At 35.9% G+C, this 26,958-nt stretch overlaps 1 protein-coding gene across 1 annotated transcript in view; it reads right to left on the bottom strand.

The window, feature by feature from the left end:
* Positions 1-6,828: 6,828 nt before the first annotated feature.
* Positions 6,829-26,958, bottom strand: part of LOC125663351 (fibropellin-1-like) — a 41,719-nt gene continuing 21,589 nt past the window's right edge. The window contains exons 17-37 of the mRNA XM_056147706.1: positions 26,471-26,581; positions 26,122-26,232; positions 24,748-24,858; positions 24,406-24,516; positions 24,082-24,192; positions 23,295-23,405; positions 22,971-23,081; positions 22,184-22,294; positions 18,163-18,273; positions 17,956-18,066; positions 17,620-17,730; positions 17,335-17,445; positions 15,612-15,722; positions 14,450-14,560; positions 14,120-14,230; positions 11,061-11,189; positions 9,948-10,082; positions 9,744-9,829; positions 8,425-8,554; positions 7,085-7,254; positions 6,829-6,918 (exon numbers count right to left, since the gene is read on the bottom strand). Coding sequence (XP_056003681.1) covers positions 6,829-6,918; positions 7,085-7,254; positions 8,425-8,554; positions 9,744-9,829; positions 9,948-10,082; positions 11,061-11,189; positions 14,120-14,230; positions 14,450-14,560; positions 15,612-15,722; positions 17,335-17,445; positions 17,620-17,730; positions 17,956-18,066; positions 18,163-18,273; positions 22,184-22,294; positions 22,971-23,081; positions 23,295-23,405; positions 24,082-24,192; positions 24,406-24,516; positions 24,748-24,858; positions 26,122-26,232; positions 26,471-26,581 — 2,405 coding nt within the window. The remainder of the gene's footprint in view (positions 6,919-7,084; positions 7,255-8,424; positions 8,555-9,743; positions 9,830-9,947; positions 10,083-11,060; positions 11,190-14,119; positions 14,231-14,449; positions 14,561-15,611; positions 15,723-17,334; positions 17,446-17,619; positions 17,731-17,955; positions 18,067-18,162; positions 18,274-22,183; positions 22,295-22,970; positions 23,082-23,294; positions 23,406-24,081; positions 24,193-24,405; positions 24,517-24,747; positions 24,859-26,121; positions 26,233-26,470; positions 26,582-26,958) is intronic.

Raw genomic sequence — 26,958 nt, 5'->3', positions numbered from 1 at the left:
AATCGGACATGTCTCACAATCGGAATTGAATTTCGAAAAAGTATTTAACGTTTCTTTATAGATAGATAACGTCCAAAGATATGTGAAAATCATCAAACACTTTATTTATAAGCGAGATATATGGGGGAAAAGAAAGACCAATTTCCAGAATTTTTCTCGAAAAATCGGAAGTTGCTATTTTAACTTCCGGCAAGTCGAACATTTTCTGAAACTCTGAAAGAGACCTAATTATTCCATAAAAATTTTGTTTCAAAAGCATACATTTGAAATTTGACGTTTCTTTCGTTCACTTCCGCTGACGGCCGGAAGTGACGGATGACAGTGATAAACCTTCTTATAAAGTTACATGTCACCATTTATGATCCCTGACAGTTTGAAGACTCAATCTTTAACCGTTTAATAAAAAACACCCGGAGAATATGTCTTTTTTAAGACGAAAATTCGACCATACCTCACGACTGGTAATGGAATTGCAGTATGAAAAAAAAATTATTTTATTGTATGATGTATCTTTGTTAGCTGACCTGTTTCTATATTCATATGAAGCAGAATTTATTAAAAACGTCTACGTGAGAAGAAAAAATCTCTTGCTGTGACTTCAATTCGACATTTAGATATATCGACGACGTTTTGTCTATTAACAATAATAATTTTCATATATATGTCGATTCGATATATCCCCGCGAGCTCGAAATAAAAGACACCACAGAGTCGTCCACCATTGCTTCATACTTAAATATTTTATTGAAAGTAGTAGATACTAACGTCAACGGGATAATTTCAACTTTTCTATCGCCACTTTACCATATCTATGTAGCAACATTCCATTATCACCTGCATATGGTGTTTATATATCTCAACTGATTCGATACACAAGAGCTTGTTCCGCCTATGGTCAGTTTTTCAACCGAGGCAAGCTTCTGACAAACAAGTTGATGGTACAGGGGTTTCAACAGTCTCGTTTAAAGCAAATTTTATGGTCTTTATAACGATCTAGTTTGCCAATACAAGCTATCATTGGGTCAAATGCTGTCTGACGTATTTCATACTGATTGTTGGACCGTTCTTGGCACACTGATTCTGACTACGGATAACTCCGTTTACCTTACCAAAATATATGCGGACCGGAAGACGGAACAGAACGAGAAGCGGAACAGAATTTAAAAATTATATTAATTAATATAGCTAAGATAACACAAAAAATTCAGGGGCGGGGGGTTGCTTTATTTTCATTAAAATGATATTTTGGGGAATTTGTTTACAAGCGGTAAAACAACAATTTTATGTCAAAATTCTGCATCATAAATTGTTTAAGCGAATTGTATACGAATCTAAAAATCAATTTATACAAGAATTTTGAAAGTTCGGATAGCAAGGACACGTATGGGTTGAGAATGGAAGGAACATACGGAGTTTATACGCCCCCCTCCCCCTCCCTTCGAGCAAAAGATCATTAACGTACATGTACATGTATTTACACATAATATCGAGTATGTGTGTACTTACAACAGGGAATGGGGTATTTATATAACAGCAATAATTCAAGATCTTATTAAGTCAACAAGTTAAGCGTCATGTGTTTGATTTATTATTTTGACTTAGTGACCGCAGCACTCCAATGCTAAATAGGGAAGACCTCGGGCTGTTTATTTCTAAATCAAATACTTGTATCTTGACATCTAAATCAATAATGAGATGACCTTTTAATTCCATTCAAGCAGAAAGTCTCTGTTAGCCATTTAGCTATTTCATATATTATGAAATAAATCTGTTAATTCCTTACTATGGATGATACCCTTCACCTTAGTTTTCATTGGTTCTGTTTCAATATTTCTTTCCCGCTGCGTCTCTTTGGGTTCAACATTAATCCGCAGGTACGAACTTTCACATGAATTCATACCAAATGAGGCAAACCTTTTATGTACACCGGACTCGTGCGCATTTAAATTTGATGTGATGCAAAAATGTATATAATACCAGGTGTATAACGAGAATCAAATTCAATTATCTCGACAGAAGGAAGCAAACAAACAAGTGTGTTGGCAGTTTTTTGTGATGGCTTTACTTAGTTTTAAATATAAATGATAGAACAAAATACAATACAATGTATAAATGATAAATGAAAATTCACAATGAGCAATGAGACATCAATGATTATATTCCATATTGTCAATGACCAATAACCAGTATTCACAATGAAGTCCATCATCAATAAGCGTTCATTATTCATAGGTCAATGAGGTTTAATGGTAAATGTTCGATATTTTCGTTATATGATACACATTCAATGATGATCAATGGAGTTTTCACACAATGGTCTACATCGACTTTTCTAATAGTGTATGATGCAGAAACAATGAAAATGGCACAATGACGGAAGCCCAGATTATTGGCCAGAGACTCTGAAAAATTAACAGAATCTGCGGCAGGGTTTCAAGCAAAATTCGGCCATATGCCCGAAGGCATCAGATCCCATTATCTGATGCCTCAAGACATCCGCCACAAGCGAGCATATTTTGCCCATGCCATGACAAAACTGCGCTATTGCCGTAGAGGTGGATAAATTTGGAAATTATCGCACAAGATGTTATATAAACCTGTCTGTATACCATTCAAAAATACAGTTTGGGCAATATCAGAGATGGGTACTATCTAAGTATAAGTTAGGGGTGCAGTTTTGTAAGTCGGGATAATTAATGTAGCCACCATTTCTAGCCATAATGAAATTGGACATGAGCTGTTTATCCTAACTCTTGCTTTTTCGGCTGCGATGTGCGAAAACATGTGCCGATAATATTTCCGTGGTAAGATTTGAGACCAAATGATTCTACACTTAGGTAACATGGAGTGGATATCAACAACTGTTAATGTCATAACTTTTTGAAGATGACGCAATGACATAGTACCAATACTATTTCCCCCGCAATGCAACACAATAACATCCGGATAGCCAAACTGTTGAACAAGTTGACGTAACCAAGGCTCCACATCTTCCCTAACCATGCCTCTCTTGCCAAACCATCTTATGGAAATGTTGTGGGGCTGAAGATGTAGTTGCTGGTTTGTGAAATTCGCAAATGTGTGCTGGTGGGCGTAATGAATTAAAGATGAACCCATTATCCAAATAGTAGTACTGGTAACTGCAAAGTCAGCGTACTATTAGCAAACAGTATAATATTAATGTTGCAAGGTATTTTATACACGAATATAAGATTGAACAGCATTGGATTTCCAACGACCTTTGACCTTAATTTTGTCTTCGGGTACACCCTCTAAGAAGAAATATGTAGCCCCACCTATTCGAAATGAATGAGATTTAAAAGTTCCAGTGTCCAGGCCAATACACTTAATTGATTTGTGGAGTACCGCCGTAAATTGATATGATGTTAGAGGTTTTGAATTGAGGTAGCAAACGAATGGGCCTTGAACATTAGGTGATTGATAAGAATTGGTGTAGGTGGGCAAATAACATGAATGTTTGTTTGTTGAGTGGTATTTGTATTGTGGCACCCTTGCGAAGTTGATCGGTTTTGGACCCTTTAATATGAACTTGGATTTTGGTGGCTGATACATGAAGGTGACTGTTTGATAGAACCACTGACTTGTTACTTGACACCGTGAACTCACTTACTCGTAACAATGCAAAGAAAACTAACTCAAAAGCGGCTGCAAACATAGTAGCTCCATATGAATTTGAGCAGACTGAAGACAACGCAGGAATTAGTTGGCCTAACATGGGCAAAGTGATTGGTGCTCTAAAATCTTTAGCCGATGCAGTCCTTCAAGCATTTTTTTGACAATAAATGTTTTTGTGTTATCGACATGAGCCTGGATTTGGAGCTGATAGCTTATGCCACTCAAGTAACATCTGGCAGTTGAATATGATATTGAATTTGCTGCCAGATATACGATATAATTAACAAACTGATGGACTGGTGGTGGCCAAAGGAATGTCAATGAAAACTTATTACGAAATATCCTAAACGAGTCCAGTCCTCTCTGGTATGTATTAGCCGTATTTTTAGCGACCGCAGCAGATAGTATGGTGTCTATGTGAGGTTTAAGAGATTGAATAATTCCGGTGGAATCTGAGTAGGTTGACTGTCCGCATTGGGAGCTAGCGCGCTGAACTTTGCCCACTGATGTATATCCGGTACTTGTATGTCACTACTGATTGTATAGGTAGGTTGCTGATCATTGTCCTGGTGAAGATCCAGCTCTGACCGCTGAGGCTGAGTAGCACTAGATACGACTGTAGTGTCATCAGTGGTTCTGTTGGGGGGGGGGGGGGGGGGCTTCCTTACACCACGACCCAGCCTTGTAGTTACGGGACGGGTGGTTGCGTACGGTGACGTGAACTGCTTAGCCCTCAAAATTTTAATGATGGAAAATTACCTTGGGATAACAAACAGTAATAAGTGTATGTTGAAAAAGAACGTTCAGCTAAATAATTCAAATGGCGTGTGAAAGACTAAAATGCGGCAAAGACGGTGGTTTAATATTTTTAAGTAAACGCTCACCGTTACTGAAATAGGGTAATGGTTAAACGTTGTTCCATATCATTATGAAATTAATAACATTTACGCCCTGATGATCACTGGAAAGCGTATAATAATTAGAAGCAAACACTCACCGTTAGTACGCTTACTAAAATACTTTACCAAATAATTTACTTGATGTATTTAAAAAGGTAGATGAATTCGAATTGGCAGTTGAAGAAACGTTTTCTTGTTGTGAAATCTGTAAAGGAAGCGATTATTTTGCATGGTTGCGGAGACTGACGTCACGACGATCACCGATGGACATTGGACTAATCAAGGGCAGAGGAGTTGTCTATCTTGAGCACACAATTGTTCTAGTCGTTCTCAATAACGTGACTTAACTCGTATTGAGTTAAGTCTGATTATCTTAAAAATATATAGTTCGACTAAAATGAAAGCATGGTCGATTTTAAAAAAAAAGCTATGTTTCGGGAAAATTGTTGGAAAAAGCATTTCATCTCGTACAATGTTGTTAACGGGGGGGGGGGGTGTCTTCATTGGATATAAAATTTGAAAGGGGTTAAATTATAATTCAAGTCTTTTTTTGGTATGTTTATTTTATATTTTCCCTTATTTGTGAAACAACATACTCTCGCAATCGGGGGAGGGGGCAGACACTGACAAAGCCGGGAAAAGTGGGGGGGGGGGGGGCAGAAAAATGACACTCCTGCCGTGAGCCCTATATCTTTATCAGGTGAAATGGTGTTATCCGTGGTCAGAATCAGTGTGCCAGGAACGGCTTAAGAATCAGTATGAAACACCTCAGACATGAAACACCTCAGACAGCATTTGACCCAATGATAGGTTTTATTGAGAAAATAGATCATTACAACGACCATAGAATTTGCGAAATGCTGACTTTAAACGAGACTGTTGAAACCCCTGCAACATCCACTTGTTTGTCAGTAACCTGCCTAGATTACATAGAAATCTGATCATACGCATGACAAGCTCGTGCGTATCCAATCAGTTGAGAGATATAAACACAATATGCAGGTGAGAATGGAATAGTGCTACACAGATAGGAAGTGGACGATGAAGAATGTTGTTAGTATCTACTTTCAATAAAATATGTAAGTATGAAGCAGAAGTGGAGGACTCTGTGGTGTCTTATCTTTCCAATTCACAAGGATATATCGAATCGACACATTACTGCAATGATTATTGTTAATAGATAAAACGTCGTCGATTTATCTAAATGTCGAGTTTAAGGTCACGGCTAGAAAATATTCTCATTTAAAAGCATTTGAATAAATTCGGCCTCATAAGAATATAAAAAACAGATCAGCTACAAAATGAACACAGTGAAAACATAGTAGAACAATTACTAACATAACACAGTTATACTGTCATCTATAGGTAGAACTATTAGATATATGTGGGTATATACGGATTTGTAGACTCTTGTAGCCGTGGAGGTTGTTGAATAAATCTTTGATAACACAATTTCCAATATTCACTACTACCGGCGTTACACAAAATGTGCGATCGCATGCATGATCGATTTCTTGAAACCTAGGTAGTTATTGCTCCTTCACCAAGGGCTCAGCATTTAGAAGTACAAATCACGAGTTTTTTCAGATATGACCTTCAATACGGAGGTCCCGTGACGCGACAGGCGTTGTCACGTTAAAGAACCCTCACTGTAACGGTGTAAAACTTGTACGGTAAATAATGTATCTTCAGTGATGCTCTCATTGGTTTACATTTGTGATGACGTTTCAATACCAGAGAAAAGTTCTCAACAAGGAGTGCTCACATGAACCTGTACAGTTATGTGCAATGATGGCGTCCATGGTTTTATATCAATGAGTCTATCACAGCATTGGTATTTTTATTAGATATATATTGCAGTTTACATATTTCATACACCAATAGTACGTCATGTATAATGTTTAAATACTACATCAAAGAGAATCAAAATACATACTAATGAAATGAGTACAGAGGATTATCATAACGAACCATTATTCCATTCTGAAAATAGACTTTCAGATAAAATATTCTTCCGGATAAGATAAACTTCTGGACAAAATAGACTTCCGGATAAAATGAAATTTTGACGCTGCTTTATCTCTATAAATCACTTACTCTGAGACAATTCTGTTAAGAAATATTGAAAATATAGGTATGCAACAAGAATAGCAGAAAGCCTTTCCACTACGTAGAGATATGTCAAAAATGAAAATAGTTAAATGAAAATGGTTAAATAAGAACACAATTTCCTGGTACAATTGAAGCTCCAAGATCTGTCATGTGTGCGCATATCAAAAGGGAATCCTCCACTTCACTTTGGACATGCGTTTGGCATCAGCTTGACGTCATCTATTGCAATGTCACTTTGGTAACTGTCCCCTCTAATGGCAACAACCGTGATCTAAAAATAAACACGAGGGAAATTCCATAAGGTAAAAATAGACAACAGGAATTCCATAGCATAACAACCTATCAAAACTGTATGAGGAACATACGAACACAGAGACGAGAAACAGGTCATGGTTAAATGAAAATCTGAAATGATACAACGCGTTGGGTTGACTTACATAGGTGTATTCGTCAAGGGGAAGATCTAGGTCCAGCTTGTGCCATCGTCTTCCTTGGTTACCGCTGATTGAGAAATGTCTCTCGTAGCTTGTTTTATAGGTATAGATTTCAAACGTCCCCATACCTCTCCCATTCATGTGGTAGTAAAGACTCAAGCAGTGAATTTTATCTGTGAACAACAACAAAATACAGAACATCCACTAAGAACGCCCTTAATCACCTCTAATTGTGTATTGCATTATGGTTTCCTTCAGTTTCTATAAATTGTGAATCCTTACTCTAACTTATTTTCTATTTCTGCATTCTATTTCCCCCCTACATATTTTTTTTTTTTTTTACATTAAATGAATTAAGAACTGATGTTAAAAATTCAATTTCTGCTCGGATTACGTTTTGCAAGTCTCATACCTTTGTAATTAAAATGTGAAAATACATGTAACGAACATTGATCAATCTCGTAACTCGTATAAGTAATACAAAATAGAGAGTTGGGCAAACACGGATCCCTGGAATCTCAATCTCATAAATCCTATAAAGGTGAATATAACGAACAGTGATCCATCTCATAAATCCTATAAAGGTGAAGATAACGAACAGTGATCAATCTCATAACTCCTATAAAGGTGAAGATAACGAACAGTGATCAATCTCATAACTCCTATAAAGGTGAAGATAACGAACAGTGATCAATCTCATAACTCCTATAAAGGTGAAGATAACGAACAGTGATCAATCTCATAACTCCTATAAAGAACACAAAATTATATACTTCTGGGCATACTGGATTGCTTCAAATGAGTGTAGGTGGGATTAGGTGCCTAGGGGGAGTGAGCATCCCCAGTCAACCGGTCTCAACCACCGCTAGCGCTATATTTAACTTCTTGAATGATCATGTATATTCATAAGGTTGTCTCGATATATTTTATCATTTCTGTAATCATGCAATGAATTTTTGTCAGAATATTCACTGCGCTCAATTCAAAGTTTAAAAGAAAGGTGAAGATAACGAACAGTGATCAATCTCATAACTCCTACAAGCAATACAAAATAGATAGTTGGGCAAACGCGGACCCCTGGACACACCAGAGGTGGGACCAGGTACCTAGGAGGAGTAAGTATCCCCTGTTGACATGTCACACCCGCCGTAAGCCCTATATCCTGCTCAGGTAAACGGAGTTATCCGCAGGCAAAATCAATGTGCTAAGAACGGCTTAGCAATCGGTAGGAAACACGTCAGACAGCATTTGACCCAAAGATAGCTTGTATTGACGAACTCGATCGTTATAACGACCATAGAATTTGCGAAATGCTGACTTCAATCGCCTTCTTTAATACTTACTTTCAAACAAGACTCCGTTGTCAAAGAAATAATACAATCCCCCGGCGGTGCGATATGATGCTTCGAAATAAAAGTAATAGTCTCCCTCATACGCCCGCCGTGGCCCTGTTCCCGAGGAATTAGTTCTTTTCTGGAAAGAAAATAATATCATGCTGTGAATATGCAAAAGTTTATCATTTCTATGAAGATGCAAAATATTATTTTTATGAATGTGCAAAAGATTATTATTTCTATGAATGTTCAAAACATTGTTATGTTTATGAATAAGCAAAATATTGTTATTTTCCTGACCAATCAATCCATAAACATATCATATCAAATATGAAATGACTGTTAGTTATAGTGAAATGCACTGTACAGTGTACAATACCAGATATTCGCGAGGACTATGTTCTGTCGAATCCTCGTGAAGTAAAATCAGGCATTAATTGAAACTGAATAAAGGATTACAGATTCCATACTAATGAAATTAAATTCCCACGAATACACTCAATCATTTACACATCGAATTTCAACCATGAAAAAAGACGATTTTTCATTAATGAGAATAGTGTCGTTACGCCATGTCAATCCGGAATTTTCATAACTGCTTATGTAGGGTTTTGTTTTCTATGGATATATTTTCATTTTCGGTATCATTTGCACGAAAGTGTTAACATAATTCTAATGTCATAGGCGGCAACCATGCAAGTTTTATTCTTGAAAATTGTCAGAATGATATATTGTAATGTTTATTTCACTATGCAAAGGTTGAATTGCGGAAATTATCAGTAATTTTGTAAATGCTGTGCATGTCATTTTCGAGTCAATACTATTTTTAGTTTTTGAATGTTATGGATCTTTAAACTGTCTTGAATGAGATAATTTTGATGATGGCAAATTATTTGTGCATTATGAACAAGACACGGTTGATTATCTACTGTTCACTTCAGTAATTGATACTATTTTAGGACTTTGAATTATATTTTTGAATGTGTAGATTGCTTTGACACAATGTAAATCTATATTAGTTTATTGAAAAAGTTACATGAATTACAATATTTCTTTGTATACCTGTCTATAACAATATGACGTATAATCACGTGACATTGCTTACCTTGCTTCTAAAATTAATGACGTAAAATCTCGTGAGCTTACTTATCTGTCCATAACAATATGACGTAGAATCTCGTGAGCTTACTTACCTATCCATAACATGCCGTAGAACCCTGTGACATTACTTACATGTACCTGTCTACAACAACATGACATCAAATCCTGTGGACTTATTTACTTATATTCTATAACAATATGACGTAGAATTACGTGACATTACTTACCGTTTCTCTATGCCAATGTGAACTTTTGTCCTGAGTATCTAAGAAACACGCTGCGTCATTCTCAACCTCGAACGAACACGATCGACCTATAATCAGAATCAACAGACCGTATGAGACATATCACGTGAAAGTCATCGACATGTTGGGTTGGATATCAATTGTCTCTGGAAGACGTGTTTAATGAATGTGAAATAAGTGTCAAACCTTCACAGTGACGACCAGGGTAACCAGTAGGGCAATCACATCTGTAAGGGTCGCCTTCGTTAGGGGTCTCCACACAACTACCGCCATTTTGACAAGGGTTGCTATCACAGGGATTTCCTGTTCCGGTGTCGATATCTACAAGAGTTTGATGTAACCAAAGTAGTCTTAATTCTAATTCATTAGATGAGAATGAGAATTCTGTCATTTACATAAAAGGATAGGACAACAACGGATTAGGGGTCTCCCCTGAAATGATCTTCCTCGGTTTTGCTGTAGTGACTATTTCAGCAGTCAGGCTGTTTCAGCTGTTTATTAAACTAAAGATATCCACACACACAAAAAAGATTCACGTGACATTACTTACCTTGCGTCTATGATTAATGACATAAAATCTCATGAGCTTACTTATCTGTCCTTAGCAATATGACGTCATACTAAAGATATCCAACCTCCGTGACATTTACGAACCGTTTTCAGAACGTGCTGATTTCACAGTGTATAAGTCAGGGATATGTGAGCGGTAAACACATTCAAACAGATTGTTTTTGATGCTTCATTGATTTGTACCATTCAATAAACACACAATTATTTGTGTTGAGATGATACAAACTGTGAAATCTCGTTTTTCCACAAGCGAACTGAATTGGAGAAATGCTTTGAAAATTTATGGAGGACGAAATCTGCATTTCATACTTAGGCATAAAATTTGGCATGCTCAAGAAATTCACTTTGAAATGGAAACTAACTGTCATTCTATAGATGATGTGAACCTAACACTTTAGATAACAAAGAATGAAGACAAAAGGTGAAGATAACGAACAGTGGGCAATCTCATTATTCCAATAAGGAATACAAAATAAAGAGATGGGCAAACACAGACCCCTGACACACCAAATGTGGGATCAGGTTCCTAGGAGGGATAAGCATCCCCTGTCGACCGGTCACACCCGCCGTGAGCCCTATATCCTGATCAGGTAAACCCAGTAATCTGTAGTCAAAATAAGTGTGACAAAAATGGTCTAACAATCGGTTTAACAAATAATAACAAATTATCATTATTTACATCAATTGATTAACATTTTAAAGAAGATGCAGATCTAATTATATACTAACCTTGACACCTGTTGCCGGTATAACCGGGAGCACAGTCACACCTGTAACCCTCTGGGTCGGTCGCATCTGATACACAGGAAGCACTATTCAAACAGGCATGCTGGTCACACGGGTTTGTTGTCACGGGGTCTACGGAAATGTAGTTTTGAATATCAGAAAACAAACATGAAAAGGGTAAAGATAACGAACAGTAATCAATCCCATAACTCCCATAAGGAATACGTGAAATACGTCAATATCCAAGATGTCAGAAATATCACTTAAGGACATACGGAATGTTTCTATTTTTCTCTTTAAAATTAGTTTTTTCATCCCCTCGATATGAAGAGTTTTTGTATGATTTCCGAGATATGTTCAAAAGTTATTGCGGCAATATTACCACAATAATCTATATATCGGTCTGGGTAGTGCAAGGGTTAGATCTAATAACCAGTAATACAAGTGTCCCGAGTTTGATATGCGATTGTTTTCAAGATTTTCCCTCCATCTTTGCTGCAGTAATGTCCATTTATACAACTTACTGTGATGCATTAAATCTAACTCTACATTTTTTCTTCTAACAACCAGAAACTATCAAGATATGCTAAAACTAAAACAGACATGGAAATGTACCCCAGGATGTTCCATAGAAAGGAAATAGAATGCACCAGTGTATTGTACGTGAAATGTCACAAAAAATCATACATGTTTATTATTAAGAAACATCACATATACCCTTAAATCAAATTCACAAAAATTCACTTTCATCACACGCCATCAATGACAAAAAGTCCCCCCTGGGTGCAAAGAAAGTTGTTAGTCCCCGAGGGTCTCTACAGCCCAGTAGTTAAGTACGTCGTTACTAGCTTGAAAATACGGATGTATATTTAATTGCTGTTATAAAATTTAGAAATTCATTTCAAAATTAAGGATTATCTCCCTCATGCATAGCTCTTATCCTTGGACGAATTTGGCTCCACTTTTTTGGCACGCTGTTTTTGGCTATATTTAGCTCTAAAACTTCATAGTTATTTCGGATTTCAAACATTTCGGTTGAGCATCACTGAAGAGACATTATTTGTCGAAATGCGCATCTGATGCATCAAAATTGGTACCGTATAAGTTTTACATTCAACAAATCCCTCATCTTTATCATGCTTGCAAGATTGTTAGGTAACCCCTGGAGAGAGCACTACTCTTGTAAGAAACGAGAATAAAGTAACATTAGATAACCCGTACAGAGAGTACCAATCTGTTCGGAAAAGGCAACATTAAGTATTTCGTACAGAGAGTACCAATCTGGTTGGAAGTGAGAAAATAGTAACATTAGATAACCCGTACAGAGACTAGATATTTGTTTGGAAAGGATACTATAGTAACATTAGATAACCCGTACAGAGACTAGATATCTGGTCGGAAACGAGAAAATAGTAACATTAGATAACCCGTACAGAGAGTAGCAATCTGGTCGGAAACGAGAGAAAATAACTACATGGTCATCTGATAAAAGCATTAATTTTGTATTAGGATAATAAAACCACAAGTCACACAAGAAAAATTCGCATGAAGGCTATGAAGGATAGCTTGTTCCCTCCCATATTTTTAGAATACACGTATATACTGACCTTGACACCTGTTGCCGGTATAACCGGGAGCACAGTCACACCTGTAACCCTCTGGGTCGGTCGTATCTGCTACACAGGAAGCACTATTCAAACAAGCGTGCTGGTCGCACGGGTTTGTTGTCACGGGATCTATGGATATATGAAAATGTTTCTGAATGTAAATTGCAACTGTTTCCTTCACATATTAAAATGTGTTCTATACGCCTGACTTGGATGATAAGGGAGTGTTCGAGAAAAAAACACAATGGGAGTATCCTATACTCTTGAAATGTGACTAGAATAATGATATATGTTTAATTTTTCCATCAATGTGGACACTATCTCAGTATATATCTAGTTGACATCAAAATTGATCGAAAATATAGAAACTGCATGCATTATGTGTATATTTCACGCGTCGCGGTAGCTCAATGGTAGAGCGTTCATTCCGTAACCGGAAGCTCATGAGTTCGAGCTCCGTCCATGTCATGGTCACATCAATGAAAGGTGAATCTCATAAATCCAAGACTTCCCTCTATCACCGGACGAAACATGTTACGTGAATGCCTAGTATTATGTATAGATACAGTAATCAATCAAAAATTATATAAGGTAGCATGTCCAATTTCGTCAAAAATTTAACGAATCAAAAACTTATTTTAATCGGGTTTATGAATTCAGAATAGCTACAAATTTCCGTGTTTAAACAAAAATAAATCAGAATAGATCTCCTTTTGATTGTGACGTAATTGTCTGTTGTTTTTATCAAATACATCCATGTATATTATATATGTTCGAACATCACATTGTGATATTTGTTGCTATTGATCGAATTAGCGATAAAACACAAGAAATATACCCTTTGTTATCGACCGTTAAAAGATAGACTCAGATTTAGACAAAACAATGCTGTTCATGAACAGGATCAAGATGATAAATATTTATACAAAGATAAAAATGTGAAGATTACGAAAAGTGATATGAATTTCAAAACTCTCATAAACAATTTGAGAAACACGGGTCATTCGACACACTAGCCGTGGTATCGGGTGTCTAGGAGTAAGTATCCCCTTTTAACCAGTCACACAAGCCATGAACCTTGTGTCTTAATCATGTAAATGGATTCATATGGAATCAACACTAACGTGTAAGGAGCGGCTCAACTATTGGTATGAAACACACATCAAACATGGGTGAATGATTAGGTATATGGATAAAACTGAAGTTGTTCGTCACTCAAAGGGTGTATACAGGAAGTGGAACACAATCTAATATAACCATTAAATTTAACTGGCAATAAACGTATACAATGAAAAAGGTAATAATATAACAAATAATTAAACAAAATAAAGCAAATGACATAGGAAAATGGCTTGTACGTCGTACGAATCCATTGCTATTTTTATTAAGGATGTTCTACATTCCAACAAGATTCTATGTTAAAAATCGATACTTTTCAAGAAAATACCAATGTACCTTCACATGTGTCCCCTGTATAACCAGCGTCACACTGACAAGAGAATGACGTAGAACCGGATGTACACGTTCCGCCATTTTTACAGGGAGAGTTTGCACAGTAGTCAGTAACTGAAAATGTAATTTATAAATGTAAACATATTTATAACAGGGCAACATGAATATGTAATTACATTTAGAAACGACATAAGTAATACTAATACTGTGAACTATTCAAAATCTAATTGAGGTATTAAATCACTTTATCCTTATCTGTATTCATGAAAATCTCTATACCCTATACTTCTAAGGGGGTTATAAATAGATATGACTCAGCCAATAGATGTGTACCTTCACAAGTGCTTCCTGTGTAACCCGCGTCACACTGACAAGAAAATGTCGTTGAACCGGATGTGCACGTTCCGCCATTTTTACAGGGAGAATTTGCACAGTAGTCAGTGACTGAAAAACGGAATGAAATATTTATCTATCACATATTTAAGAGAGCGACCATTGATGTTTAATTTATGACGTCACACCATCGGTTCAGGTTTATTTCATCAGCAGCACTGTAAACATGACAAGTCACAAACAGTTAAGTTTGGAGCCGTATAGATTTGAGCCCATTCTTTTGCAAGAAGAAATTGAGAAAAGAAAACGTTCAGTCGAATCGCAGACCAGGCAGACGGTACACGTTTCTTCATACAAATGTCTCGAACCTCAAATTGTCATTACGGAAATTTATGATGGATCTACAGTTTACATAGTATTTTCTTTTCCGATGATTTTGTTGGGTCAGGAATTTCGAAAAAAAAACTTTTTTTCACATCTTCCCTTCGCATTAGTATAATTTGTGTAATTAACTGCTTGACAAGAAGGCATAGTCCTATTTATTAGAAAAATCTACCACATGCACATCGTTGATGATATTAGAATCTCATTAAAACCGAAAAAGATGGTGTGACGTCAAAATTATTGATTTTTGTGATCTTGAATACAAAAGAGTTCCACATCATGGTAGCCTCAATAGATGGTGGGAATTTCAATTTGTAACGTTTTCAAATTAGTACTAAAGCTTATCTAGGCCGTGTATCAACAGAATAGTATAACAATATTTTATCATATTATAAATCCTATCATTTATCATGTAAAATAGTTTGGCGCCCTTCCTCTTTAAGCTCTTGATTAAACTCTTGATTAAACAAAAAAGTTTTATTACATTCATAAATCCTTTTATCTAAAAATAGAACATTCTCTTGAGTCATGTAGGCATGCTTTATTAGATATTTATCAGTTGACAGAGAAATAAAAATACCTTTTCTATTAAACTGGAAAATTCATATAAAATATGTCAAAACTTCAATTCGTTTGATGATCTAAGGAGACTTTCATTACAATGTTCTTGAAGTGATCGACCTCAATGGAGAATCTAGATTCCGAAACGAATCTATGAACAATGTTAGACACAACTTATAAAAAAAATGTAGATATGATTCAGTCAAAAGAAGTGTACCTTCACAAGTGCTTCCTGTAAAACCAGTATCACACCGACAAGAGAATGTCGTGGAACCGGATGTACACGTTCCGCCATTTTTACAGGGAGAATTTGCACAGTAGTCAGTGACTGTAAATAAAAAAGAACAATAGTTAAAAACAGTGATTAACACAAATTATAGATCTATATTTACAGATAAATACTGCGAATTAAGCTACGGCTAAAATATGTAAGAAACGCAACGTTTGGAGAAAATGATATATCAGACGGGGGATATGGAGATCACTAAGGTTCAGAAACACTACCACATTTGTAGCATTTTTTTAAACAGGGGAAATTCCGATCCCGATACAAATGTATAGAAAATACTAAAATTATGAAATTGATGTTTATTTAATGGATATGTCATTAAATGTTTCATAAATTCATCCAAATTGTCAAATATTTTACGACAGGAGAATGTAGTTTTCTGATTAAACTGTTAACATATTACCGCTTGCTTTAAATCCACTCGGGCTTGATTCAAATTTTAAATACATAAGCAGTTTATGTTACATTTAGGCCATTTCAATCCAATTTCCTTGAACAATGTATTTTACTTATGTATCCTTTACTTCTCCTCGTTTCTTGAAGATATTAGCTGTTGCTTTAAAGAAAACCCATATACATGTAATTCTTTAAAAATACTTTTCATCTGAAAATAAAACATCAACTTGAGTCTCCTACGCTAGTTTTACATGATTACATAATTATCTCCCTCATGCATAGCTCTGATCCTTGGACGAATTTGGCTCCAATTTTTGGCACTCTAGTTTTCCTTTAAGCTCTTACAAGTTTATTGTTACTTCGAATTTCCAAATGTCGCCTCGAGCATCACTGAAGAGACATTATTTGTTAAAATGCGCATCTGGTGCATCAAAATTGATACCGTATAAATTTTACATGTACTAGAAATTCATACAATACATCAAACGACAATGAAATATCATATGTGAAATCTTTAATCAGTCTTGTGATTGATTGCATTATCGTTTTCTTTCTGTTATATGTTACGTCAAGAATCGTGGAGATCCAGTTAAGAATAGGTCCTAAGTACCACTTGCTTGTCGTGAGAGGCGACTAAATGGGGGCAGTCTTTCGATTGAGACCACAAAAACCGAGGCCCCGTGTCACAGCAGGTGTGCCACGAAAAAGATTCATCGCTGCTCAAAGGCTGTAAGCACCGAGCATAGGTCTGAAGTTTGCAGCCCTTCACCGGCAATGGTGACGTATCTATATGAGTGAAAAATTCTCAAGAGGGATGTTAAACAAAACACAATCAATCAATCATTTTTAGATGTCATCTGGGACAACTACGTGAAGTACTACACATTTAGATGTGTCATAGCAGTAGGGGTTGTATAAAATGATAACGCCTTTCGCGATATAGTATCTCTGTTTTAAAGGTCATTTCCGAAAAACTTGAAATTCTTGCCTCTAAATACCGAGCGTTTGGCGAAGAAGCAATCGGTACCTCTGTTTACCTGTTAGGTTTGAAGCGCCCATGACACGACCAGGACTCGAATTATGTATAAGTCTGGCGCGGCACTCGAACTCACTGCCTGGCGGTTACGATGGAGTCATTAAATAACATTTTCAGTAGAGGTCGATCTTAAGAGCAATCTACATACTGAGACGACTTTATACAATGTTGAACATAACTCATAAAAATGTAGATATGATTCTGTCACTAGAAATGTACCTTCACAAGTGCTTCCTGTAAAACCAGCGTCACACTGACAAGAGAATGTCGTTGAACCGGATGTACACGTTCCGCCATTTTTACAGGGAGAATTTGCACAGTAGTCAGTGACTGTAAACGTAAAACAAAACACAGTTAAAACATTCAGTACATTTTTCTACACAAGATACCACGATTTACATTAAATTAAAATTTTTTACAGGGGGTGCCGGCTGCAGCCCCCCTTAAATTCGCCACTGATAATCTATCCTAATCGGGTTTTTTATTAAGTGAATAAAAGTGTACCTTCACAAGTGTCCCCTGTATAACCAGTGTCACACTGACAAGAGAATGTCGTAGAACCGGATGTACACGTTCCACCATTTTTGCAGGGAGCATTTGCGCAGTAGTCACTGACTGAAAATGTAAAAGATTCTTAAAACAGAAATTGAAGACGGGAGAAGATTGATATGCGATGAAATTTACAAAAGATTTGCAATGTTATAAGCAATGAAAATAAGCTTACCTATTCTAAAGTTTGATTGAGTGAGTTATTTGTCTGTTTCTGCCATTTTTGTGTAACTAGCGACCTTACGGAGATAGGAATCTATGCACAATGTCAGACACAAATTATATGTGTACCTTCACAAGTGCTTCCTGTATAACCAGCACCACACTGACAAGAGAATGTCGTTGAACCGGATGTGCACGTTCCGCCATTTTTGCAGGGAGAGTTTGCACAGTAGTCGGCAACTGAAAAAAAAAGATAGTTAAAACTGAGATTGATATAAGGACAAGATGGATATCTGATGAAATTCAGAACTGATTTGCAAACTACTTCGTGTGTACCTTCACAAGTGCTTCCTGTATAGCCCGTGTCACACTGACAAGAAAATGTCGTTGAACCGGATGTACACGTTCCGCCATTTTTACAGGGAGAATTTGCACAGTAGTCAGTGACTGTAAAAGAAAACCAACTCAGAATAAAAATCAATATTGAAAATGCAACATGATCTAATTATCAACCTTCTAGTAAAATCCTCAAGAAACACGATGATTGGAGGGAAAAACATTTCAAACAAAAGATTTAAAAAGATGATTACATTTGTAATTTCTATAAAATATAAACCCGTGTTACATATGTACTCATCTTTCATGTGTACCACTTTCTTTAAAGGTATATATACACCAATCTTTATATTAGATATTAATAAAGATATAGATACTACGGTATTCCGAGAATAAAATGAAACAATACAAACTCTATTAATCCTTATAAAATCCTACTGTTGTAAATCTATAAATGACAATACTTTCAAAAGATAACCTGTCTTTTTTAACACTTTCTTTCCGAAAATAACCGTGTACTGACCAGCAATTATTGTGTCTTTGTATATAAAATTTCCCTTAAGTGTTTTACACATGGTCTGGCATAATGAATTATAGTCCTTTTTTCCTATATCTTCTGTCGATTAACTCAATTTGAAAACTTATCGCTACCATTATGTTGTTATTTCGACCACTTATGACGAAGGTACGCACAATATAAAGAGAGACAACCAAAACGTCCGAGAGTTAGATTAGTAAAGAATGAAATAAAACGTTCTACATGCACCTAGTCCTTTCCATCTGGAATGATTGTACTGTTTATTGTTTAACACCCATCTTAGAATTTTTTCACTCATATGGATACGTCATCATTGCCAGTGAAAGGCTGCAAATTTAGGCCTATGCTCAGCACTTATGACCTTTGAGCAGAGAGAGAGAGAGAGAGAGAGAGAGAGAGAGAGAGAGAGATCTTGATCATGCCACACCTGCTGTCACACACACATTTTTTGCGATATCATCCGAAGGACCGCCCCATTTAGTCGCCCCTTAACACATGCAAGGGATACTGAGGACCTATTCTAACCAGGATTCTCACGGGATCCATCTGGGATGATATCAATAGTTTACGCTGTATAAGTTATTATGTAACACCATTGTAGATACATTAACAAGTTAAGTTTGGAAAAAATCAACAATGAATTATTGGTACATATAGTGTATGCACCTTTTAATTCAGCTAGAGATTAAGTTTAAATTTAAAAAAGAACAAATCAAACCGTTTTCTAATTTTGGTTAGTTCAATTAAATCTCTTTTAAAACATGTCTGCCTAATGTATCTTTCTATTCTGATTGATTTGAACATATTTTATTGTCTGGATGTTATTACAAACGGATTGAGCACAAGTTCTTAAAACTTACAACGCCCTCTCCTATTTTGATTAACATATTTCTCTAAGATTTTAGCTGTTGATAAAACAAATATATAAAAAAAAACTTTATAATTTCAATAAATATTTTAATCTATAAATTAGAATATTCAACTGTCTCGTCTAGACATGTTTTAGTAAATATTTATAATATACCTCAAATCCCAGTGAAATTTGCAGACAAAAAAATCTGCTTCATTATAAAACAAGAGGCCCAAGGGCCTAGAATCCCTCTTCTGATAAATTGTACAACCCCACCATTTCTATTCTTAGCCTCTTAGCCTCTTAGTATTCTAAATCTTTAGTTAAATCCTAAGAATTCAAAAAAAGTATTTCAATGTGACCTACTTTTTGGTTTACACATTTTGAGAACCCAAGAAATATCAACTGACAAAGTTTGATGATTTTAAGCCAATTAGTATCTGAATATTGAAATATAGCTGTCAAATTCCAATCGTAGGTCATGGTGACCTACTTTTTGGTCAGCGAACTCCGAACATGCAAGACCCATCAACTGACAAAGTTTGATGACTTTAGGTCAAATAGTATCTGAAATATATAAATATAGCCATCAGATTCCAAAAGTAGGTCACCTTGACCTACTTTTTCGTCAACACCCTTCAAACATGCAAGACCCAACAATTGACAAAGTTTGATGACTGTAGGTCAAATAGTATCTGAATTATATAAATATAGCCGTCCAATTCCAAAAGTAGGTCAAGGTGACCTACTTTTTGGTCGAAACCCTTTCAACATGCAAGACGCATCAACTGACAAAGTTTGATGACTGTAGGTCAAACAGTATCTGAAATATATAAATATAGCCGTCCAATTCCAAAAGTAGGTCAAGTTGACCTACTTTTTGGTCGAAACCCTTTGAACATGCAAGACGCATCAACTGACAAAGTTTGATGACTGTAGGTCAAACAGTATCTGAAATGTATAAATATAGCCGTCCAATTCCAAAAGTAGGTCAAGTTGACCTACTTTTTGGTCGAAACCCTTCAAACATGCAAGACCCAACAACTGACAAAGTTTGATGACTGTAGGTCAAATAGTATCTGAAAATATATAAATATAGCCGTCCAATTCCAAAAGTAGGTCAAGGTGACCTACTTTTTGGTCGAAACCCTTCGAACATGCAAGAACCATCAACTGACAAAGTTTGATGATTGTAGGTCAAACAGTATCTGAAATATATAAATATAGCCGTCAAATTCCAAAAGTAGGTCAAGGTGACCTACTTTTTGGTCGACACACTCCGTAGACTCAAGATGCATCAACTGTCAAAGTTTGATGATTGTAGGTCAATTAGTGACTAAAATATATAAATATAACTGTCAAATACCAAAAGTAGGTCACAATGACCTACTTTTTGGTCGATACACTCCGAAGACTCAAGATGCATCAACTGACAAAGTTTGATGATTGTAGGTCAAATAGTGTCTGAAATATAGTAATTTAGCTGTCAAACACCAAAATTAGGTCACGGTGACCTACTTTTTGGTCGACACAAACCGAAGACTGAAGATGCATCAACTGACAAAGTTTGATGATCCTAGGTTTTACAGTGCCAAAAATATGCATCTAAAATTGAAAATGTGAAATTTGAGTATCTGCAAAATTCAAAAAGTAGGTCACTGTGACCTACTTTTTTATAAATATGTTTCAAGGCCTCAAGATGCATCAACTTACAAGATTTGATGATTCTAAACCTCTCGGTATTTGAAATAACAACTTAAAATATATCTATAAATGATCAGCCATAAAATTCAGAAAGTAGGTCACGGTGACCTATTTTTTCAGTTGACGCATTTCAAGGTCCCATGATCCACCAACTGACAAGTTTTGATGATCATAGGCTTCAAAGTGTCCAAGATATCCATCAAAATTAATTTTAAAATAAATACCTGCAAAATTCAAAAAGTAGGTCACCGTGACCTACTTTTGAGACAACTTGACACAAGGTCCTAAGATGCATCAACTGTCAAAATTTGATGATCCTAGTCCTTATAATGACTAAAATATCAAAGATTTAAGGAAATATAAATTTAGGTCAACTTTGAAGTGACCTTGAGACCACGCCCTTTGCCCCAGGGTAATGCCTTGAACAATTTTTAATCTACAACATATCCTCATCCTTATGTGTAAGTTTGGTGATAATCTGCCCAGTGGTTCTTGAGAAGAAGATTTTTTAGCAATCACTACTTTTGTTTGTATTTTCCTGATTATCTCCCCTTGTTAAAGGGTCACATCCCTCTATTTAGTATGTATGAAAGCCCTTGGGCCAATGATACCCTGTAACAAATTTGAAAAAAATTGGCCAAGGGGTTCTTGAGTTATAGCCCTTTTTCTAAAAAGTTTACGCACACCACACACCGCACAAATGGCCATAGCATTAGCTCTTTGAGCCTTCGGCTCACAAGAGCTAAAAACAACAACAACAAATCTTAAAACAATTAATGAGAACCTCGGTTATTCTTTCCATCCCTTAAGGAGACACTTTACTGTAATGATCAACCGTAAGGAAATTCTACATTCCAAAACGATTATATACATGGTGTTCGACACAAATTCTATTAAAAATCTATAGCATATCATCAATAGAAATGTACCTTCACAAGTGCTTCCGGAAAAACCAGTATCACACTGACAAGAGAATGTCGTTGAACCGGATGTACACGTTCCACCATTTTTACAGGGAGAGTTTGAACAATAGTCCGTGACTGAAAATTTAAAAGAAAGTTAATCAGATTGACATTATTTGTCGAAAATGCGCATCTGGTGCATCGAAATTGATACCATATAAGTTTTACATTATGACCCCTGGGTCGAGGCCTCTGCTGGTGGACTGTTAGTCCCCGAGGGTCTCTACAGCCCAGTAGCTAAGTACTTCGTTACTAGCTTGAAAATACGGATGTATATTTAATTGCTGTTATAAAATTTAGAAATTCATTTCAAAATTAAGATTTTCTCCTTCACGCATAGCTCTTATCCTTAGACGAATTTGACTTCACTTTTTTGGCACACTTTTATTCCCTATAATAGCTCTAAAGCTTCATTGTTATTTTGGATTTCAAACATTTCGGTTGAGCATCACTGAAGAGATATTATTTGTCGAAATGCGCATCTGGTGCATCAAAATTGGTACCGTATAAGTTTTACATTAATTAGATTGATAGCAGGACAAGATGATATGGAATGGAAGTTAGAAAGAATTAGTAACGAAATAAGAAAATTGTATAATGTGAACTATTTTACAATTTGATTGAGAAAGTAAATCATTTATCATTTTCCATGTTCATGTAATTCTCTAAGAAGATCCCAGTATACACGCTATGCTTGTATAAGGGGGTTATAACACATGCAGATCTCGATAATATTCAGTCAATAGATGTTTACCTTCACAAGTGCTTCCTGTATAGCCCGCATCACACTGACAAGTGAATGTCGTTGAACCGGATGTACACGTTCCGCCATTTTTACAGGGAGAATTTGCACAATAATCAGTGACTGAAAATTTGAAAAAAAGTTAAACAGGTTGATGGCAGGATAATATGGGTATGAAATGAAATTTAGAAAGAATCAGTAACACATTAAGCAAAATTAATAATCTGAAATATTTCAATTTTTGAATAAAACATTTATTATTTTCTATCTTCATACCATTCTCTATGTAAATTCAAGTATATGCTTTAAGCTTCGATATTACTGAATAAAACGTACCTTCACAAGTGCTTCCTGTATAACCAGCGTCACACTGACAAGAGAATGTCGTTGAACCGGATGTACACGTTCCACCATTTTTACAGGGAGAGTTTGAACAGTAGTCCGTGACTGAAAATTTAAAAGAAAGTTAATCAGATTGACATTATTTGTCGAAAATGCGCATCTGGTGCATCAAAATTGATACCTTATAAGTTTTACATTATGACCCCTGGGTCGAGGCCTCTGCTGGTGGACTGTTAGTCCCCAAGGGTTTCTACAGCCCAGTAGCTAAGTACTTCGTTACTAGCTTGAAAATACGGATGTATATTTAATTGCTGTTATAAAATTTAGAAATTCATTTCAAAATTAAGATTATCTCCCTCACGCATAGCTCTTATCCTTAGACGAATTTGACTCCACGTTTTTGGCACACTGTTATTCCCTATAATAGCTCTAAAGCTTCATTGTTATTTCGGATTTCAAACATTTCGGTTGAGCATCACTGAAGAGATATTATTTGTCGAAATGCGCATCTGGTGCATCAAAATTGGTACCGTATAAGTTTTACATTAATCAGATTGATAGCAGGACAAGATGATATACAATGGAAGTTAGAAAGAATTAGTAACAAAATAAGAAAATTGTATAATGTGGACTATTTTACAATTTGATTGAGAAAGTAAATCATTTATCATTTTCCATGTTCATGGAATTCTCTAAGAATATCCCAGTATACACGCTATGCTTGTATAAGGGGGTTATAACACATGCAGATCTCGATAATATTCAGTCAATGTGAGTGTACCTTCACAAGTGCTTCCTGTATAGCCCGCATCACACTGACAAGTGAATGTCGTTGAACCGGATGTACACGTTCCGCCATTTTTACAGGGAGAATTTGCACAATAATCAGTGACTGAAAATTTGAAAAAAAAGTTAAACAGGTTGATGGCAGGATAATATGGGTATGAAATGAAATTTAGAAAGAATCAGTAACACATTAAGCAAAATTAATAATCTGAAATATTTCAATTTTGAGTAAATCATTTATTATTTTCCATCTTCATACCATTCTCTATGTAAATTCAAGTATATGCTTTAAGCTTCGATATTACTGAATAAAACGTACCTTCACAAGTGCTTCCTGTATAACCAGCGTCACACTGACAAGTGAATGTCGTTGAACCGGATGTACACGTTCCGCCATTTTTACAGGGAGAATTTGCACAATAATCAGTGACTGAAAATTTGAAAGAAAGTTAAACAGGTTGATGGCAGGATAATATGGGTATGAAATGAAATTTAGAAAGAATCAGTAACACATTAAGCAAAATTAATAATCTGAAATATTTCAAATTTTGAGTAAATCATTTATCATTTTCTATCTTCATGCCATTCTCTATCTTCATGCCATTCTCTATGTAGATTCAAGTATATGCTTTAAGCTTCGATATTACTGAATAAAACGTACCTTCACAAGTACTTCCTGTGTAACCAGTACCACACTGACAACTGAATGTCGTTGAACCGGATGTACACGTTCCGCCATTTTTACAGGGAGAATTTGCACAGTAGTCAATGACTGAAAATGTAAAGGAAAGATAGTAAAAACAGACATTGATAACAGAATATTGAACGGAAATGTCGGAACGTTACAGCTGCTGCATGGTGTGACCGATCGACAGGGGATGCTTACTCCTCCTACGCACCTGATCCCACCTCTGGTATATCCAGGGGTCTGTGTTTTCCCAGCTCTCTGTTTTGTATTGCGTACAGGAGTTATGACATTGATCACTTGTTCGTGATCTTCACCTTTCTTAATGATTAAAAAAATAGACAGCGTGCGCCACAGTCCTATCTATGTTATGACTGACAAGAAAATCTCGACTATCTAAAACAAATGTCAGACTCGAGATATGTTTTGTTTTATTTTAGGAGTGATTTCGTTATCCGAGTCAAATACGGGTAGACACATGTAGATATAGGTAGATTGAGACATACGAGTGGTAATTAATAACATTAATACGATTATCCAGCTATAACGTTTCTTAATGCAATGATAAGGAAATATCGTATTCAAATGATAAGGAAATATTGTTATTTTAATCGTAAAGTAATCACATATACAATATTCATAAAAAATATATCTGAATTAAAAATGTATGAAATTTTCCTTCAGTTTCGGAGTGTACTTCAGATGCAAGCTGTATGACTCGTCATAATCCTAAACTAAACTTAAAATCTAATACAATAACTTATATTATAATGATGAAAGGTGAAGATAACGAACAGTGATCAATCTCATAACTCCTATAAGCAATTAGACTCGTGATATGGTTTGTTCTACTATAGGAGCGAATTCGTTATCCGAGATCTAACTCATGATCTAATGATCTAACTCATCATGCAATTTGGCGCGAAAATATCGAAAATGGATGGTTGAGTGTTCTATATCATGGTGCGAATTTTTCACCCATATTGAGACAACAGCTATAGGTGAAGTACAACAAAATTATACCTATATTTAGAGATCATGGCCGTAGCGGTAAGAGTTCTTTATCGTGCCAACGTATGCCACGATATGAGACCTTCGTTTTGAAGGTCAAGTCAGAAAGAACCACGATTTTCACTTCTAAACCGGGCTTTTAGCGAAGGAGCAATCACTACCTATGTTTAAGTCTTGCATTTGACGCGGCCATGGCACAAGCGGGACTCAAACCGGCAACCTCCCGGTTAAAATGTCTGTTTGGCATTACTTGGCTATATCATGATTAAGGACTGGCCGATAAGATTACATGCGCAGTGTTAACACAAATTTTGAGGTTTTTCAATATTATTATACTACCTTCACAAGTGTTCCCCGTATAACCGGTGTCACACTGACAAGAGAATGTCGTGGAACCGGATGTGCACGTCCCGCCATTTTTGCACGGAGAGTTTGCACAGTAATCCGTGACTGAAAATTTAAAAGAAAGATAATTAAATTGAAAGCAGGACAAGATGATATGCAATGGAAGTTAGAAAGAATTAGTAACGAAATAAGGAAACTCTATAATGTGAACTATTTTAAAATTTATTTATCATTTTCCATGTTCATGTAATTCTCTAAGAAGATCCCAGTATACACGCTATGCTTTTATAAGGGGGTTATAACACATGCAGATCTCGATAATATTCAGTCAATGTGAGTGTACCTTCACAAGTGCTTCCTGTATAGCCCGCGTCACACTGACAAGTGAATGTCGTTGAACCGGATGTACACGTTCCACCATTTTTACAGGGAGAATTTGCACAGTAGTCAGTGACTGGAAATGTAAAAGATTGTTAAAACAGATCCAGTAGCTAAGTAGTTCGTCACTAGCTTGAAAATACGGATGTATATTTAATTGCTGTTATAAAATTTAGAAATTCATTTCAAAATTAAGGATTATCTCCCTCATGCATAGCTCTTATCCTTAGAATAATTCGACTCCACTTTTTTGGCACGCTGGTTCTAGCTATAATAGCTCTAACACTTCATTGTTATTTCGGATTTCAAACATTTCGGTTGAACATCACTGAAGAGAAATTATTTATCGAAATGCGCATCTGGTGCATCAAAATTGGTACCGTATAAGTTTGACATCCAAGACAGGACAAGATGGATATGTGATGAAATTTAGAAATGACATAAGCAATGGGA

Source organism: Ostrea edulis, chromosome 8 (assembly GCF_947568905.1).
Source record: "Ostrea edulis chromosome 8, xbOstEdul1.1, whole genome shotgun sequence".
Classification (NCBI taxonomy): Eukaryota; Metazoa; Mollusca; class Bivalvia; order Ostreida; family Ostreidae; genus Ostrea; species Ostrea edulis.
Note: the sequence above shows the minus strand (reverse complement) of the source record. Positions and strands in the feature narration are given on the sequence as shown.